Raw genomic sequence first — 19,356 nt, forward strand, 5'->3', positions numbered from 1 at the left:
GAACAGTTTCAGGTTACGAACGGACCTCCGGAACGAATTAAGTACTTAACCTGAGGTACCACTGTACTTTACAGTTCCCCACTGCATTACAAGGATGGGGTACCTGTGGGCCCTCCAGATGTTGTGGTCCAACAACATTCAGAGGGCCACAGGTTTCTCATCCCTGCTGTTTGGGCTTGATCCTTGGAGGTAAAACGAGGCTGCGCATACACTGCTGTTTTTCCTAGTAGTCAATGACACCCTTGGCATTCCAAAAGCTATCAAAAAGGTCAGTTTTGATTACATAACTCTTCAGCACAAGAGGGCAATAAAAATTATTCAGGGTGTGGGGGTTTTTTTGGGTGTGGGGTGCATTCAAAGTTTTTGAGACCCCTCAGAAAAGGGGTTTGAATGCATCTACTCTTGAGTATGACAACGTTTTGGTCAGAGTAGACCCAACTTAGCCCTTGGGTGGTACAGTGGGTCAGTGTGTTAACCAGGGATGACTGTGGACAGGATTCCCTCATTACAAGGGTTTGGAGTAGATGACCACTGGGGTCCCTTCCAACTCTACAATTCTGTGATTCTATATTCATTAATTTCAGTGGTTCTACTCTGAAAAGCATCCTGCATTTTGTCTCTTCGGACCTATTTTTTTCCAGGCATGTGCACATTTATGTAGGTTTAATCAGCGAGGGCAGCCCTAAAACATACCCCCTTGGCAACTCTAGTCTTCCCCTTTTTATTCCAATTTTGGTGAGAAACAGGGAGAAGGTAAAGCCATAGTTAGGAAAATATATATAGTGTGTACTAAATGCTGTTTCACTTATTTATAGAATTTCTATAGCATTTATTTCCCACAAGAAAAACAAATATATCTCTTTAGTATTTCCTTTTCAAGCACAGGTATATAGCCATAAGGCTGACATAAAAGCAGAAAGACATAAAGTTGCAAAGCAAATCCATGCTGCCACCTAGTGGCCAAAGAGGCTCTCAACATTCCTAAAGCTAAAAGTTTCCTGGGGGTTTATCTGTGTATTTATTGCACCCAGCTAGGGAAGTAGCATAGAGTGTTTGAATTCTCTCAGGCTGTTGTAAAGAAACTGGATTTTTGTTTTTTGGTGTGGGTAGGGTGGGGTGTTGCTCTCAAGTCAAGGAATTACTAAGGAAGTAAGATCCATTCATCATTTCATAGCCCATCTTTCTAAAGCCGAACAGCATCCAAACAACTTGGAAGTTTCTTTCTGGGTGGGGTAGTGATGATTAGCATCGTGCCCAAAATATTACCCCAGATTTCCTCCCTGCCCTACTATTCCCCATCAATAAAGAAGGAAATAAATAACATTCAAAAATTGTTAAAGGGGAGGGAAAATTTTGGCCAAATTATCATGGGTGGCGTGCAGCATCCCCCCCTCCCCCCATGTTTACCTGACTTTTGAGGTGGCCAAGGTCTGATACAGATGATTTTCCTAAAATATGGCACCCCTTTATTTCTTCAAATAACTTTTGAAGTCACAAAGGAATACATTTCTTTGACAATACTATTTGCTTTGTGGTTTTGCATTTCCCACTTTAGGGAAAAAAGAAACTTAGTGAAATGAAGGTGTACCGTATTGGCCCAAATATAAGCCACACATCCCCCTCTCCCAAATTCTGACTGTGAAAAGTTAAAGTGCACCTTATATTCAGAACTGAGTGCTGCGCGCCTGCCTCCCGGCACTACTGCCCTGAACAGGGGGCGGGAGACAGCCGGTGCCAGCTTGGGGAGGTAATGGCGGGAAGCGGTAGTGCCAGGAAGCGGGCGCACAGTGCGCTCAGAACTGAGCGCTGGCACTGGCTGCTGCCCCCCATGCCCCATTCAGGGCGGTAGTGCTGGGAGGCGGCCTGCACCTGCAAATAAGTCTTGAATTTTAAAGGTGCAGCTTATTTGTGGGTGAGGCTTATATTCAGGCCAATATGGTATATAAAAGGAAGGTTCTAGGGACCAAAAAAACCCCCCTGAAGCTCTGATTAAAAACAACAAATTCATGTAAACACACAGTTCCACACAGATCTCTGCATGAAAACTACATGTAGTTTTGCAAAGAGGTTTTAAGCTGAGGTTAAGTTCAGAACAACAAGTCACATAACAGAAGCACCTCCTGTGTTTTGTGCTGGATCCTGAGAATACTTGCAAAAGGAAACTGCATAATCCCCCTCCCCACTTGAATCTCTCAAGATACTGAGAGCATCAGAAAGTCTTTTTTCTAAGATGGCTGGTCTCTTGCTTGTTCTTGCACACCATTTGAGAGTGAAATTGCAGTGCAGTGAAATTGCCCACTAACAGCATCCTCTGGAAGGTCTAGTTTCAGTTTCTTGTAAGTTAACCTTGTAGGATGTGCTGCTGTGCCAAAAGAAGTCAAAGGAGCATTATATAAAATATTAGCATACCTCAACAGTTTTCATACCAACAGGCACATTTCTAACACATACATTACTGCAGATTCCAGCAAGAAACAGGACATATGCCTGTGACCTTATACAACCCTCCTTAGTGATCTGTAAATCACTGAGCTTGAGTTATTTGAGAACTAAACTGAGTTATTTTATCCCTAGCGAGTGCAGATATAAGGTTTAATATGTACAATCTTGTATATTAGTAGGTGACCATCGTGCCTGTCCATTATGGAGAAGAACACTGCAATGATTCCACTGACTACAGATGTACCTAACAAGAAGGAGACAGTGTGCATTTTTGGAACAGGCGATTTTGCAAGATCTCTAGGACACAAAATGATGCAGTGTGGCTATGCTATAGTGTTTGGAAGCCGAGGTGCTCAGACTTCTTCTCTGATCCCTGAAGGAGCCACAGTCCTTTCTCATGCAGAAGCTGCAGAAACATCTGCTGTTATCATTTTAGCAGTCCACAGAACACATTACAGCTTTCTGGAAAACCTAAGGGAAGTTCTCCGTGGGAAAGTGCTGGTGGATGTGAGCAACAACCTCAAAATAAACCAGTACCCGGAATCCAATGCTGAATATCTTGCCCAGCTCCTGCCAGGCAGCAAGGTGGTGAAAGCATTTAACACCGTGTCAGCCTGGGCTCTGCAGTCAGGTGCTCTGGATGCAAGCAGACAGGTAATGACATCTCTGGGGCAAAAGATGCTCACATTTAAAGAGACTGGAAAGGTGAAAGCCCAGTTTTAGATCTTCATTTTGCAAATCCTAAAGCTTTCTAGGTGAACTGCTTATGGCATGATATAAAACTGTTTCTAGACTGGAGATCTAACCATCTAAGGTTAGCAGTCTTAGTTTTATCTTGTGGCCCCAAAGAGCTGATAAGAAAGCAGAAAGTTTGCATCAAGTGAGAAAAGTCCAGCTTTTAATTTTCTTCTTTGTGGGGAGGAGGGAGGTAAAGGGCCCTTAAGGAAAATCACAAGCCCTAGACCAGGGTTGGGGAACCTGTGGACCTGCTGTTGGACTTAGGCTCCCATCAGCCTGAGGCATCGTGGCAAATGGTGAAGGATAATAGGACTTATATTCCACCACCTGGAGACTGCAGGTTCCCCATTCCCTGCCCCCATTTCTGATTCTTCTGTTTTAGCCAAATTCTGGTCAGTTGATAGCCTCCTAAAAACACGAACTAATTGTGGGCATTAAACCTACGCTGGCAATTCAAACACAGCTTCTTACTGAAGTCAGAGCAGTGTTCGAAAGCAAACACTGGCAATAAATAAGGTCTCCCTTCATTGTGTTGTTGCTGCTGCTGTTTTGCTCCAGGTATTTGTCTGTGGAGATGACAGCAAGTCAAAGGAAAAGGTGATGGAGATCGTTCGAAGCCTTGGTCTTACTCCATTGGATAAAGGGTCTCTCTTAGCAGCAACGGAAATTGAGAATTACCCTTTGCAACTTTTCCCAATGTGGAAATACCCCATCTATCTCTCCCTTGTCCTCAGTGCATTCATCTTCTTCTACTGTGTGGTCCGCGATGTGGTCTATACTTACTCTAAGAAACAAGTGGACCGTTCCTTTTTTATTGCCATCAGCATCCCAAACCGTGTCTGCCCTGCTGTGGCACTCATCCTCCTTGCTCTGGTTTACTTGCCTGGGATCTTTGCTGCTGTCCTCCAGTTATACAGAGGTACAAAGTACAGACGCTTTCCAGATTGGCTAGACAAATGGATGCTCTGCAGGAAACAGCTTGGCTTGGTAGCCTTGGCTTACGCTTTCCTCCATGTTTTGTACACACTCGTGATCCCTATTCGGGGCTATGTACGATGGAGGTGGAGCTCTTATGTCATTGCACAGGTAAGTTGATGTTGTGCTGTTTCTTCTCCCATTCCACCACCAGCACTGAGGTCTTTGCAACTTTGTATGGGGATGTGATGCAAGCAGGGCTTTGAAGCCATCAAACATAGCTGTCAACTTTTCCCTTTTCTTGTGAGGAATCCTATTTGGAATAAGGGAATTTCCCTTTTAAAAAAAGGGAAACATTGACAGCTATGATCAGAAACATCGCAAGGGCTTAGGATATTGTGCTTGCTGCTCTCCACCCAGCACAGATCATGCCCTCCCTGCTCCTCCCTATGCTCCCATGGAGACATCCAAATGTAAAAGAAAGTGAGGGGTGTTCTAGGGCTTCCAGTAAGAGCAGCCATTGGTTCTTACTGGGGGGGAAACCTCAACTGTTCGAACCCCAGTTGCCATTTAGAACCTCTAACTACTACCAGCCATCTTAACAGTAAAAGCAAAAACCATTGGGGTCTTTATCCCATGCTGCCTCTGGAAGGCAGATGGTCCCCCCCACTCACAATACTGTTACCACACCAAGGGTGAAGAGCTGTTGGGGAAGGCTGTGAAAAAATTCTAAGATTCTGCTCTTCTGTCACTTTTCTGATTTCTGATCTGCACCACTATAAGTGCTCTGAAGCCTAGAGACTGTTCTAACACTTCAGTCTTAAAAATGAAGCCAGATAAACTCCATTCACCAACCCACACACATACCCTGCAGCTGGATTTGGGCCCAATTCAGATCCACTGCCTAGTCACCAAACATGTCGTATCACAGCATGGAACTGACCCCCTCTTGCCTGCTCTTCATTCATGACACTGTCCACCATGTAAGGTTCTGGACCTTTCAGAGGCGGACATTTGAACAAGGTCTGCGCTTGTCAGGTCAAGCAAACAAGCACATCCCACAGGGCAACCTTGTAAAACTTCTGTCACCTGCCAGAAACAAACTTCCCTACACAGCTGACAGAAACAAATGTTGGCAAATCTAGAAAAGAGGGAATTCCATTTTATCTATAGTCTTTACCATTCTAAGACGACAGAAATTTCCTGACTTCTGATGGGTGCAACTTTTGTCAATTTGATGTGCGCCTACAAAACCTGTCAAGAGCATATTTTATAGCTGTATTTTAATCTGTCTGTACCTACTGCGTATTAAAAAGTATTTTTAAAACTTTTATCACCTTAGGTGTTGAACAACAAAACAGAACCATTGAACAATGAAAGTGCCTGGATGAGTGACTCGTATGTTTCTTTGGGTATCTTGGGGTTCTTTCTGTTTGTCCTCCTGGGAATAACATCCTTGCCCTCTGTCAGCAACAGTGTCAACTGGAGAGAGTTTCGCTTCGTACAGGTAAGAGAGCTTGCAAGCCAGCAAGCTAACTTTTCTTCTTCCTCACTTTCAGTGTGTTCCTATGGACATTTCTTCAGAAGTAAAGCCCAATTATCCTAGGGGCATCTGGTTGGCTACTGTGGTAAAGAGGATTCTGGGATATATAGGCTGTTAGTCCAATCCAGCGTTGGCTCTTCTTAATTCAGGTATGGAGAACCTGTGGCTCTCCAGACATTGCTGGACTACAATTTCCATTCCTAATATATTGGTTAGGCTGCCTAGATGATGGAAGTTGGAGTCCAACCTATGTACAGAGGGCCACATGTTCCCTATCCTAGTCTTAATATTTGTCTGGAAATGAGGAGGAAAGGGGCCTAACACAATCCAAACCACCCGTTCAGGAAGTCTCCAGGTTCCCTCATTTTTGGGAAATTAATCACTCCTGCAAGGACTTCTCTGTGGCTGCTGCAGATAAGAGATGTTTTGTTCCTACTCCTTGAACTTTTATGTGTTTGTGTCAGGGCCGTTTTTTTTGCAAAGGTTTCTCATTAGTCTGATTGTAGGTTTTATGAACGACATATTGTCGAGTTTGCTTTTTCACATCTGGGAAAACCAGTAATCACAGGTTTTGAAATTATAATTTTTAGAAAGTTTTAAAAGTGAAATCCACCAAAAAGCTGGTGGATAATCTAAAAATAGATTATACATACTTTTGCTAATCCTCCCTATAGCCAAGAAAATTGCCAGCTAGAATCAGTAGGAGAATTGAGTTTCTGTCATCTGTTGATAACAGAACAGAATGCTTTCTAATTTGCTGCCATGTATCTCATAATAAGGAAGTTATCTTTGCAATCATGTTTTGTTTGTTTTCTAGTCTTATCTGGGCTACCTGACACTGGTGTTGTGCACTGCCCATACACTGGTTTACGGTGGGAAGAGGTTCCTGAATGCTGGCACCTACCCATGGTGCCTTCCTTCCGTTTACATCCTCTCTCTCATTATCCCTTGCATTGTGTTGGCCATGAAGTTTTTCCTCATATTTCCATGTATCGATCGGCCGTTAACTGATATTCGACAGGGCTGGGAAAGAACACCCAAAGGCATAAGCCAGACAAACAGCAGCCACTGCAGGTCAGCTGTATAAGCTCTTAGCAAATGTACAGTTTCAACACACATATCTGCAATAGCAAAAAAGAGAAGTGCAAGCAATTTATACGCATCAAAAATAAGCTCAAAAATTATGTGTTCCATTATTACTCTGCAATGTAAGGCCCAGCAACTCTCAGCGGCAACTGGTCAATATTCATCTAAGGTGTTTGGAGGACGAGTGCACCCTCCTTTTCTGGATTTGAGACTGAAGGAAACCATTATCGTCGTTGCCCTATCCCCTCTGTGCAAGAGGAGCCCAACATGCAGTGGGCCACATCTGAGAATATGAATTACGCTCATGATGAATAAGTTTATGGCAGCACTCCCAAACCAGATTCCCTTCAGATGTTTTGCACTAGTTCCCATCATCCCTGATGACTGATCAGTTCAGAACATTTGGAGGACATTAAGTTGGGAAAGGCTGGTCTATAGACAAAGCAATAATAAATTTGAACTATGGCTTTTGGTCTTACTCTGTGCCTTTTCAGATTTATGTTATCTTTCAAATTTGAGCAGCACTTTAAAGGTTCCTAAATTGACTATGCTTTCCTAGGCCATGTATACTGTGTACACACCTGCAATTTCCTCTCATTGTGATGGAAGGTGTTCATGACTTTGTGGAGAATGTGTTGATAGTCAAACACAATGGATCCCCTCCCCCATAAATTCATGGTCAATGGACTGTGTTTTGGACTGGTTTTGAATTGGAATTTTAGATTCATTTTTGCTACGATGGACTCAGGATCCAACAAAATCGTTTAATTATAGGGTTTCCCTGCATATACCCATGAATAAGGTTATGATTAAGCTACACTTACAAGCTTAATCAGTAACAGGCAACTGCTTTTATTCAAGCTTCTTGGGCCCTGATACTGCCTACTGCTGTATATTATGTATTGTATTTTTTTACCATTTTAAATAATATTCAGTAAAACAAATGCCTTGTTTTCCACACAAAAATCACTAACCGTGGTCAGCATACCATAAACAGATCCTACTCATAAACCTCTATGTAGAAACTTTGCTCACCAACATTTATATTCTGTATATCCTGATCATAATAAAGAAATTTTTAAGAACAAAGTCTCTTTGCTGCACCTACAAGTGTGGTCACGGGTGGTCACGGACCAGATCCAGGTGCACGTAGAAGAAACTGATTTTCCAGATCAGAGCGACCCAACATTTCATACCAAGTGGGCCGTAAGAGTACTTGTTTGCAAATACTCGTAGACCAGGGGAGGGGTACCTGCTGCTGTATGGACTCCGGCTTCCATTAGCCCCAGTTAGTGTAGCCAAGATCAGGAATGATGAGACCTACTGATCTCCCATAAAGGTAAAGGTAAAGGAACCCCTGACCATTAGGTCCAGTAGTGACCAACTCTGGAGTTGCGGGGCTCATCTCGCTTTATTGGCCGAGGGAGCCGGCGTACAGCTTCCGGGTCATGTGGCCAGCATGACTAAGCTGCTTCTGGGAAACCAGAGCAGCGCACGGAAACACCATTTACCTTCCCGCCGGAGAGGTACCTATCTATCTACTTGCACTTTGATGTGCTTTCGAACTGCTAGGTTGGCAGGAGCTGGGACCAAGCAATGGGAGCTCACCCCGTCACGGGGATTCGAACCGCCGACCTTCTGATCGGCAAGTCCTAGGCTCTGTGGTTTAACCCACAGCGCCACCCACGTCCCTTACTGATCTCCCATACCAGATATCGTACATGTTGGCATTTGCTTCTCTTTTTACAAAAGCGAACTTGCAGCGTCCCTTTGCCACTTCCCCCTGTTAAAAAAGAGAATCTAATTCAGGATTCTTTGACTAAAAAGGCAAATACTGGAGCGACAGTCTGCCACAGAGAGCAAGACTACAATCCTCCTGAAGCCGATGTTTCTTGAGCTCCTACGATGAGGACATTGACTTGGGAGAATATTGTTCTTGCTATTGAAGTGACATGACTCTCAGCCGCCATGCAGAGAGACATGTCCAGCACAATGGGTTTACATGAATGTAAAGAGCTCTGAGTGGCTGGAGGTAGCGCTTCCAAGACTGTTGGTACGGTTGAGTGTCAGGAGCTGCAGAAGGTGTTGACGTCTATGGGCTGAGTTGTGAAGCTTTACGTTGGCTGGGGTTTGGTGGGTGCTAGACAAATCCAAGGAAGCCCTATGCAAATGTGCTTAATATGATTGGAGGTTATGTCAGTCTTGGTGGGGTGCACCTGCAAAGCACAGTGTGAGGGGTGGGGCATTGAATCTTAACTGAATTATTGTATTACATTCCACAAGTGGGTCCTACAACAGAATGTTGCAATGTGGAGCACTGGCGAGGAAGATGGGTATGGGGAGTGCGCCCTGCCCCGGGTGTCAGCCATGAGGAGGGGTGACATCGCCACATGCCCTCCCCCCCCCCACTCACCATGCGGGCAGCAGGTAGCTAGAGACGCTCACCATGTGGGAGGCTAGTGGTGCCCCCCATGCTCACCTAGCGGACAGTGGGCAGCTAGGAACATGCACTATGCGGGCGACTAGTGGCACCCCTCCAACGCTCACCGTGTGGGCAGTGGGCGGCTGGGAATACTTGCCGTGTGGGCGGCTAGCTCCGCCCCTGATGTGGAGTGCTTCTATTCAGGGTGCCGGTCAGTCATGCCCTCATCAAAATGGCTCAAGCAATTCAGCAAACAGCAAAATACAGTTTTCATACTTTTTGAACTTAATTGCCTGTAGGGATTGATTCTGAGGCTTAAGTGCAGGCAAAAAAAGATCATGGCTGCAACATCAGGTAACGGACAGGTGGCTTTTTCCTTCCATCCTGTTCACACATTTTTCACTTCTCAGCAGCCCTGTGTTATGCTTCGTGACCCAAGCTTTGCAAGAAACTCAGATTCGTTACTGAAGAGACAATTTGCAGAGCATTGGAAAGGTTATGGGGTGAGGGAGATAACAGACTCATTAGCAGACAGACATTTTTGTGTGAAGGTGAAGAAAAGGTAAAGAAAAATCAGCTTGACAGTTCCATTCCTTAGAGCAACCTTCACCAATCTTGTGCCTTCCAGATGCTTTGAACTACAATTGGCTATGCTGTGGCAAACAACATCTGGAAGACACCAGTTTGAGGTTACAGGAAATTTCTTTCCCCCTGTTCTACAGTTAGCTTTACCTCCCAATTGTTCTAGAGGTGAACTACGGACAAGGCTCAGAGGATTGGAGTCTCTATTTAAAAACAAAATAGGCCAAATATACTTATTTATATGTGAGTAAATTTTATATATAAAATAATCCACCAACCAGCTGCAACAGGCCACTCTGTTAAAGGTGATGCCAAGAAGATTGCACCAATTAGTTTTTCATATTTTTTTGGTATTATGAAATGGCTGAATGTGCAACTTATGTTTCAACAGATATTTATGTACTGTGCTAATATGTTAGCAACTAGTTGAAGGATAAAGAACACATCTCTTGCTGTCAGGAGAAAGATGCAACTCCTCACACTGCCACCCTCCAAAAACAAAACAAAAACACCCTTCAAGAGCCACAGTAATAATTTGAAATCACCAAATTATTAAAAAAAAAAATTAAGCACACACAAGAGGACACCATAATCATATTAAACTGAGTCATATTTACTGAATGTTATAATACATGAGTAAAGGTAGAAATTAGTCATTTTGTCTTAAATATGCTCATGGTAATGTTACTATGGAAAAAGTGTGTGCTAGCTTCATGAATTTTGATGCTTATGGAAGTTAAGTTGCATTCAAAGCTGTAGTTATTAAGGTTCTGCATTATCATTTGTCAAAATTTCAGCAAGAGAAGGATTGAGACAGTTCCAAACAGTAAGACAATTACAAAATGCCATACGGTTCAGCCTCCAATAGTGAATACAGTGCTTGTTTTTACCATATCCACAAGACAAACACGCTACTGCAAAAAAATCAGCCATTGGATATATAGATCAACAAAGACATTGTAATAGAAAACATTTGCAGCAGTAGATTTAAGATGTCACCAATAACAACTGCTACTTGAAAAACATTGCAATAATTCTAATAAAAATTGGCCACCCAAAGTTAAGGGTGTGTGTGTGTGTTTAAATTCCACAGATAATTAATGGCACTAAAAGCATATTTACATTACGCTCAGATTGTGGCTAGTACGTAAATAATACACTGGTATCTTGTTGCTCAAAGATTGTGCAAAGGTTTACAGTTTAATATGCACCACACTGTGTGCCCTAGCGAATACTACACGGATTCTCAACACAGGCAATCAGCAGGAATTATTAGACCAATATACTTCGTATCTTTGTATTTACAGACTTGCTACTGTATGATATTTTATAGTTAACAACTAGCACCACTATATTCAAAGGGCAGTTAAGCAAGTGCTTCTAAACTGGTTGTAAAAATATACTTTGCAAAAATTGAATATGTAAGGTCTTAAGGCCTCTCAGGCTTAAAAAATAATAATAATTGTGTCCACTGTAAAACGGGCAGGATTTTAAGTTTGTCTTTTGTTTGCATGCATCTCAAAGGAGAATTGGTAGACAACCTTGTGGTTCCTGGGAGGGCATCTGAGAAGGCTATAGGACCCTCTCTCTTTATGGATAGAGAGGCAGGTATGCCCTTGGAATCCCAGCCACCATGGAAAGGACCTCTGTCATTGCCTCTCTGTTGTCATTGCTCCAGAGGAGAGGACAAATGGAGAGCATATCAAGAGTGGATTTCCCATTTGCCCAGGAGTCAGTGTGCTTCTTTTCCTCCAGCTTCTGCCTAGCTGGTGTAAAAGCAGTAGGGTTCAGAAAATGGTGGCTTTACTGCCAGAGATTCTCTCCATCCCCTCAATGAATTGCTCTGCTCAAGTCTATTGGCAGGATTCAGACTGTGCCATCTTCTACCACCCTGATTGTCAAACTGATATGGTGTATCCTACCATTGCACCATCCCTTATCAACTTATTCCAGTTGGTTTATTCCACTTTCATTTTTCCATGGCTCTAAATTTCCTGTAGCTACAGCAGTTAGCACAGCTATTTCTGTTACAAGATCAAGCCTCTAGTGTGTGGATTTTTGCTTTGTTTTTAAGCTGCGTTGCCTATCCCTAGTAACTTCCACACACAAAAACCCAGTTGTATCCAATGTTAGTTCTATTCAGAGTAAACCCGTTGGAAATTAATGTGCATGTCTTAAGAACCATTACATTCACTGAGTCTACTTTAAATAGAACTAAGTTGGATTCCACCCATAATACTACTTTATTAATAAATCATAATGCAACTAAAATATACCTATATATGTTAGAAGAAAAACTGTTGTAAAATATTTCTTGTTTTCAAAGTTAAGAAAATGCTATTACTATGTTCTGAGTTTAAGTTGTTGTTGTTTTTTAACATAGGCTGGTTGCTGTGGCCCAGCTGAAAAGCACTGGTTGACCCTCTCCTTGGATTTTAGCTCTCCAGTTGGTCTTGAAAATGGCACCAAGCGTGGTACTATTGCTGTGTTTACATTGGCAGTCTAAGGTAGCATGCCTCTACTCACCTGGGAGTTGGCTAAGTACTTCTAAGTGAGCATACATAGACTTGCTCTGTATTGTTGTTGTTTATTGAATTTATATACCACCCTATAACCGGGGGTCCTGTACAGGTTGTAACATGGAGTTACAGAGTTGCTTCTGACACAATTTCTCTACAAGGTTGTGGAACCTGTGGCCCTTCTGATGTTGTTGAACTGCAGCTTCCAGCATTCCTGACCATTAGCCATTCTGATTGAGGATGATAGGAGTTGAAGTCCAACAACACCTGAAGGGCCACAGGCTCCAGAATTCTCCTGTGGAACTGAAACATCTTTTCCACATTGTACGCCTGCATGTAAGGGAGGGATGGGGGAAGACATGGTTCTCTAAATTTTGCTGGGACTGCAGCCTCCTTCATCTCTGACATGCTGTTTGGTGCTGGTAGGAGCTGGGAATCCAACAACATCAGGAAGGCCACGCGTTCCCTTAAGTGAGGAATTACAGTGCTTACATGGTTTCTCTGTAGGTCAAACATACATACAGCCCTATAAAACAGCTCTCAGCACAGCTGGAGATGCATGGCTTATCTTTCACAAAGAGGCTTCACATGAATAGGTGGTATTATTACACACAGAACAACAACTCATTAAACATTTCTCTGAAGGACAACCATGGAACTGTCAAAGATTACAGCAAGAAGAGTCAAATTTTTAGTAGAGTAACATGGAACACTGTCCCAAATGCCACTATAGATCCTGCTTAAAAGCTGCTCTGTAGACGGTTTCACATTTGCACATCTGGCTATTTCAAGCTCTGATGCTATTAAAAAGCAGTTTTTATGTTCCCCTGGACACAAGATGAGCTCTATTAAACTCAGTTGGAGCTGAGTGGGATGAAAAGGCATGTTGTCATTATTTAATTTTGTGCCAGAGCTCAAAGCTCATTATAAAACATTAATCCAAATGCAAGAAATAAAGTAAAATTAGCTATAACCCTCAAAAAGCACACAATACTGAAAATATTGGAAGCCATGTTGAATAGACCAAACTAATTTCTTCAGAACTTATTTGTGTTTAAGGAAAGCTTTCAGACTCCAAATTAAGCAATGAACTCCCTCGCCTCTTCCTCCACACACACCAGATAATCTTATTTGAAAATGAAGACATTTGAATGAAAATGAATGATCAGCAGTGTAACCATGGTAGGAAAGGGGAAATAGTGATTGTCCCCCCCACCCCACCCACCCCCCAAAAAACACCACAAAACTGTCATGGATTCCTTACATTAATTCCTGTGAACCCACCAACAGAAGTGGATTTTTACACACAGACAAAAAAGTAGCCATTTCAAGTTAGCAAACTATAGCTACTTCTAATGTTTTCACTCACTACCTTATGATGCCAGATTCAGACAACTGAACAAAGTGTTAGACTCCACCACTTATTTTCACATACCTAAAACAAACCCTAAGCCAGCAGGTGTGGACTAACATTTCAGCAACACTCTGGAATGAAATTTATTCTCACTTACCTTCATACTGCTGCTGTCTTGCTGCATGTTTACAGAAGAAACACGCTTTTTTAAAAACCCAAGTTGGGTTGGCCTGGGCTTGATTTCAGGCTTGGTAATTCAGTTGCCAATCAAATGCAGCTGTGACAGGTCAGGTGACTTGTGCTGAACTAATTACAGCTGCAAACTATAGGAAAGGTCTGTTCTGAGGCCTACCAGGTCCACTCCCATTCTTTGCCTTTTAGCTGTCCGTTTCCTTCCTATATAAAGGCTTTGCATACTACCGTTTGTGGTGCCTGACAGATATTAATAATAATAATAATATTTTTTTATTTATACCCTACCCTTCCCGGTTCAGAAAACCGGGCTCAGGGCAGCTAACAACAAATTTAGAACACTTCATTGTAGAAGCAGCATAAAATACAGTATAAAAACATGAATAACAATAAAATTCAAAGTTCAGAAATCAATTTGGGGGAAATCCATCTAATAAGCATTAGAGAGTCACCAGGGAGAATTAGCTGTGGGGTCTCAGAGTGGGTAATCTTCATAAAAGGGGAGGGGGAGGGAGAGGGAAGAGAAGGGAAGGGAAGGGAAATAAAAGATCAGGCTGAATTCAAATTAAAGGCCAGGCGGAATAGCTCTGTCTTACAGGCTCGACAGAAGGAGGTTTAATCCTGAAGGGCCCTAGTCTCATGGGACAGAGCATTCCACCAGGTCGGAGCCATCACTGAAAAGGCCCTGATTTCTTAAGTCACCCCCCATCCATTGCCTTCATTTTGCCCATTTCATTGCTGCGTAAAGGCTTTGCAAACTATTGTTATTCCTATCATGAGGCACATTGAGCAACTTGTCTCAGGCAGTAGATTGACAGGGGTGGCCAAATGCCCGCCTTGTGCTGCCGAGCCATGGAGCATCACTTTGGGTTCCTTTCTCTTTTGTTTGAGGTGTAGCAGCCACCACGCTTCAAACAAAAGAGGAAAGCGAGTGGTGTCACCTGAACAGTCGTACAAGAAAATCTGTGGCCACTGGCATTGGGAGTAGCAGACCAAGCAATGGCTCTCCACAGAATGAGGCTGGCCCAGCTACAAAGACTCCTTAGTCACCCCTCCAAGTCTCTCATGAGACTTAGCCACATGCTTAGTGAAGTCTCACAAGAGTTTGGGGTGCTTCTCTGTGGCACTGCAACACCTACAGTAAATAGCAGCAAATAAGCTTTGACGGTGCCCCCAGCTACTGTTCATGGCTAGGGAAGCTCACAAACAACACAATCCTTATTCCAGAGCCAGAGAACCTGAGGTCTTCCCCATGTTATTGGACTACAACTCCTATCATCCCTGACTACTGGTTATGCTACCTGGGGCAGATGTGAGTTGGAGCTCAACACCTGGAGGATCACAGATTTATTGCCGTCTGCCTTTCTGTTTTCTTTGCTGGCGCAGCGGCTCATAGGAACAAGGCTGCAGAGTTGACATCCATTTCAATCACATTTTACTAAGATATCTTTTACTGGAAATCTCCACAGAAAGGAGACATGCTCATTTATCCTGAGAAGAAATAAATATTGTGGGGAACCTTCCATTGCCTCTGTCTGTGAACACAGTTCAGCAGAAGCATCTTCAGAAGTAGTCTTTATATACATATGGCTTAAAATAAAACAAACAGATGCCCTGGACCTGTCCATATGGATCAAAAGTGTGGGGATAGCTAGAAGCAGCACCTCTCTCAGAATCTTACCTCTTCTGTCTTTCAGGACTCAAAACCCATTAGTTAACCTTCAGACCTAAGTCATCATTTCCTACTGACCAGCATTCGTGACCGTTTCACACACCAAGGCAATCCAGTTTTGTGAGCTGAGAAATCCTGCACTAGACCATGGAAGTAAAAGCCAAGATTTATTAAAATTATATTTTAACTTTACATTAAGATTACTGAATGGGTGAATATTTACAAATATTAGTAATGGTCAAAACAATGGTAGGTAACAGTGTATGCCATTAACTGCAGACAAGGGTGTATTCTCAATGAATGTTCTGAAGTTGTCTCAACTAACACTACATTACATTCAGCTCTGTCTGGCAAAAAAACAAAACTTCACTCTTCCTAATGACCTGAAAATAAAAGATGGAGGAGGATTTTTTTTTTTAAAAAAAAAAACTTAATCAGTCTTTTTTAAGTGATGCTTAGGTTTGTACCAAAACAGAAAAAGATCCAAAAAGGCACATGATATACATCTAAATGTTTCAGATACTGAGGATCAAAAAGCTGTGTGTGTGTGTGTGTGTGTGTGTGTGTGTGTGTGTGTGTTCTCTATAATTAATATGGAGGTGGCCTTTTTATTTTAACCTTCCTTTAACCTGAGGGTAGGTTGCATTCCAGAAGTTGCTTGAAAATCCACTGAAACCAAGGGAAAGGCAGCCAGGTTTTCAATCACGTTTCCCCAAGTCTAATGGCACAAGATGTTAACTTAGCTTTCACCCTCCAGTCTCTGGCTGACATTATATATTTCCAAAATTATACTTTTACATATACTGTACAATCCTTTAGACATTTTCTCAGGTGGGAATTTGCTCTCTCTCTCTTTTAACTTTCCTTTCCTATTTATTACAAATCAAAATACTTACCCAACTTTATGCTTCTTATAGGGATTATTTATGACTGCAAGGCCAGTGTTGTATAAATATAACTGGCAGAGTCTTATAAATATAACACTTTAAAAGTCTTACATATTTTACAATTGGAGACATTCTTAAATGTACTTTATATTCGCATAGAACCAACATTTTCAACTAAGTGGAATTTCTTAAAGTAAGTCCAGTTACATCAGGGACAGGTGAACCTGTGGCTCTCCAGATGTTGGGCTACAGGTCCCACCAACCCAACCAGTGACTAGGCTCAGTGGGGCTGATGGAATTGAGAGTCCAACAACATCTGGAGGGTTCACAGGTGCTCTATACCTGAGTTAAATGAAGGAAGGCCACACATGGCAACATATGTACCAAAGAATTGTGTGAAACAAGTATGAAATTTAGAAATTTAGAAGCTGTTTCCATTCAAATACTGTCAAAAGATCAGATGATGCCCTTGCCAAAGAATGCTTTAAATAGAGATTTTTCAACAGCCCATTAATTCCTTGCCATGCATGTGGGTATCACTTTATTCTGGGTTCTGCAAGGCAGTGTTTTTCGAAAATCTCTTCTCTAGTTGCTGCTAGGGAAAAAGCATGTTGGAATCACTGGGGGAAAAGATCAGAATTAAACATCTCTGGTCCCAACATGTATACGTTGCAACTTCTGATACTAACAAAGCATCATATATAAAATCTTGCCTAATACATACCTTGAGAGCTACAACACACACCACAGACCTATAATAAGGTGCTTATTCATTTTTATCATTTTACCTCACAGTTATTTTGGAATGCAATTAACAAGAGTACGGGAACATACTGACTGGAACATATTGTTAATTTAAAAAAAATACACAAAAAACATTATTTTGCAAATGCCTTTGAAGATTCCTCTCCCTTTCCTTTTTGCATATGACCATCACCTACAATGTTACATCACAGAATGGGGAACCTGTGTCCTTCCAGATGTTGCCAGACTACAACTCCCATCATTCCTGGTGATTAGCCATGCTGGCAGAAGCCGAAGAGAATTGGAGTCCCAACATCTGGAGGGCCACAAATTTTCCCCCCATCCCTGTGCTTAGTAAGTCAGGATAACAGCTCCTATATAAGAATCTATACTGGCAATATTGTGTCACCTTCACAAGATTCCCTATATTTGATTTTTTTTTAAAAAAACACAACTTTGCAAAATCTTTCATAACGAACTCAGTTCAGGAACATCGATGAATGTATATAGCCAATAACAACATAGTATACCGATAGTGCATAGTGCACGGTGTAGGAAAAGAGATTCCTCCATACATGTATTATGCAACTCCATGTAGATGAATGGCCTCTGGTAACTTAACCAAACCGTTCAGTTAATGGCTCTTATTTGGCCAAGAAGTGCATTATTTACATTGTATTATATCAGCACATAGGATAAATTGGTGAAGCCAAATAGCTTAGGAGCTCTGGATAGCTGAACTTCAGGAAAAAAATGTAATATATACAGCAAATGTGCCATTCTGACCACCATCACATTCACTGTTGTGGTCCCTGATTGTGACGCCATTTTTTTTTATGAGTGCTCTGTTAAAGTCCCATTGATTTCATTGGGAAGGAGAATAACATGTCTTGCAGTGAACCACTGTTTTCTGTGGATCCAGGAAGGCATTCTAGACCCTTCAGGTTAGCACCTGAGCTTTGGCATAGCAGCTAGAGAGGGGCGGTTTCTGAGGGGGAAACAGCACAGTTGGGGGAAAGATTGAAAAATCCTCCCCCAACACTACAGAACCATCCCTCTCCCTTGCAGCCGCTATTAGATTTAAAAATATATATTGGAAGCTGTCTTATTTCGAATCAGACCCCTGGTCCATCTAGCTCAGTGTTGTCTACGATGACTGAAAGCCCTTCTCCAAGGATGACTTTTCCAGTCCTGCTTGGAGACGATTCTGATTGAACTTGGAACCTTTTTCATGCAAACCATGTGCTCTTCCATTGGCCTATGGTCCTCCTTCCATGCCACGCCTACTTTGGCCCTGAAGATTCTTTGACATGTAATGTTCACTCATGAGTGTTCTTCAAGCAAAACAAGAAAACCCCACATTATATAATTGCATTGTTGGTATTTTACAACTTTTTACACACGTATGAGTTTCTACTTAGAATATAATCACAAAAAGTAATAAAAATTTAAAAAGCAATTTTTTTTGTTGTTGGCTGCTTATGTCATAATGTTTGCCTCTTCAGATCCCACTTGCGGAAAAAAACATTTCTTACTTCTGCATGCTAGTTTTACTAAAGTATAATGACTAGTCCCTTACACATGGAAGGTGGTGAACGGAGGAATTCATGCACACAGCATAAATGTTTACATATCAAATTCTGAATTATTTTTGTTTTTGTTTGTTTGTTTGTTTAAAGTTATTTGGGATTATGTTAGACCAGAGAAAAACCCACATTTGAGACTCCCAATTAGTTTCATTTGCGCATCTACATATTATCTGTCATCATGCGGAATACTCTTTTATATTTTCAGTTCCATGTATCCCAGGTAAATGGGGTATGTATATGGTTTGGTTGCTCTTTACTTGTAATTAAAATCCTAATCCGCTGCAGAAAATTGCCTTTTCTTTCTTCAGGGAACTTGTTCGCTCCATGCTGGTCAGCATCTCTGCCCTTCAAATTGTCCACTTAGCAGATGAATGTTCAGCGACTCAGCAATGCTGAGTTTGTATAAAATCTGAAGTAAACAGTTCTGGTATCAGCTCAGGTAGACAGTGGAACTAAATGGAAGTCTCCCATAGCTGTAAGAGGACAAAGAGAAGAGAAATATCCATTATTGCTGTTCCTGTTATACTACTATTCCTGCATTGCATGACCCCTGGGATCCCTTCCAACTATGCAATGGAAACTTCTGTTGTCTGAGCAAAAGCAGCTACTGTGGCTCAGTGGACAGAGACCCAAGTTGACATACCAACCAGACCACTGATGGATAAACAGTT

At 42.1% G+C, this 19,356-nt stretch overlaps 2 protein-coding genes across 17 annotated transcripts in view; one reads left to right on the top strand and one right to left on the bottom strand.

Annotated features, from left to right (window-relative positions):
• STEAP4 (STEAP4 metalloreductase) overlaps window positions 1-7,813 on the top strand; it is a 221,799-nt gene extending 213,986 nt beyond the window's left edge. For 2 of the 3 annotated variants that reach the window (XM_083578789.1, XM_083578788.1), the window contains exons 2-5: window positions 2,622-3,096; window positions 3,739-4,266; window positions 5,438-5,602; window positions 6,456-7,813. In XM_083578789.1, the coding sequence (XP_083434915.1) occupies window positions 2,644-3,096; window positions 3,739-4,266; window positions 5,438-5,602; window positions 6,456-6,725 (1,416 nt within the window). In that variant the 5' untranslated portion in view covers window positions 2,622-2,643 and the 3' untranslated portion in view covers window positions 6,726-7,813. Of the gene's footprint in view, window positions 1-2,618; window positions 3,097-3,738; window positions 4,267-5,437; window positions 5,603-6,455 lie in introns of all 3 variants that reach the window. The other variant, XM_083578787.1, reaches the window with a different exon arrangement.
• Window positions 7,814-15,619: 7,806 nt separating this feature from the next.
• ADAM22 (ADAM metallopeptidase domain 22) overlaps window positions 15,620-19,356 on the bottom strand; it is a 204,640-nt gene continuing 200,903 nt past the window's right edge. For all 14 annotated transcript variants that reach the window (XR_014540312.1, XM_083578538.1, XM_083578539.1 and 11 more), the window contains one exon: window positions 15,620-19,158. Coding sequence is in view for 13 of the 14 variants with exons in the window: in XM_083578538.1 (XP_083434664.1) it covers window positions 19,138-19,158 (21 nt within the window). In the remaining variant the exon portion in view is untranslated. The remainder of the gene's footprint in view (window positions 19,159-19,356) is intronic.

Source organism: Podarcis filfolensis, assembly GCF_964270895.1.
Source record: "Podarcis filfolensis genome assembly, chromosome: 12".
NCBI classification, from domain to species: domain Eukaryota; kingdom Metazoa; phylum Chordata; class Lepidosauria; order Squamata; family Lacertidae; genus Podarcis; species Podarcis filfolensis.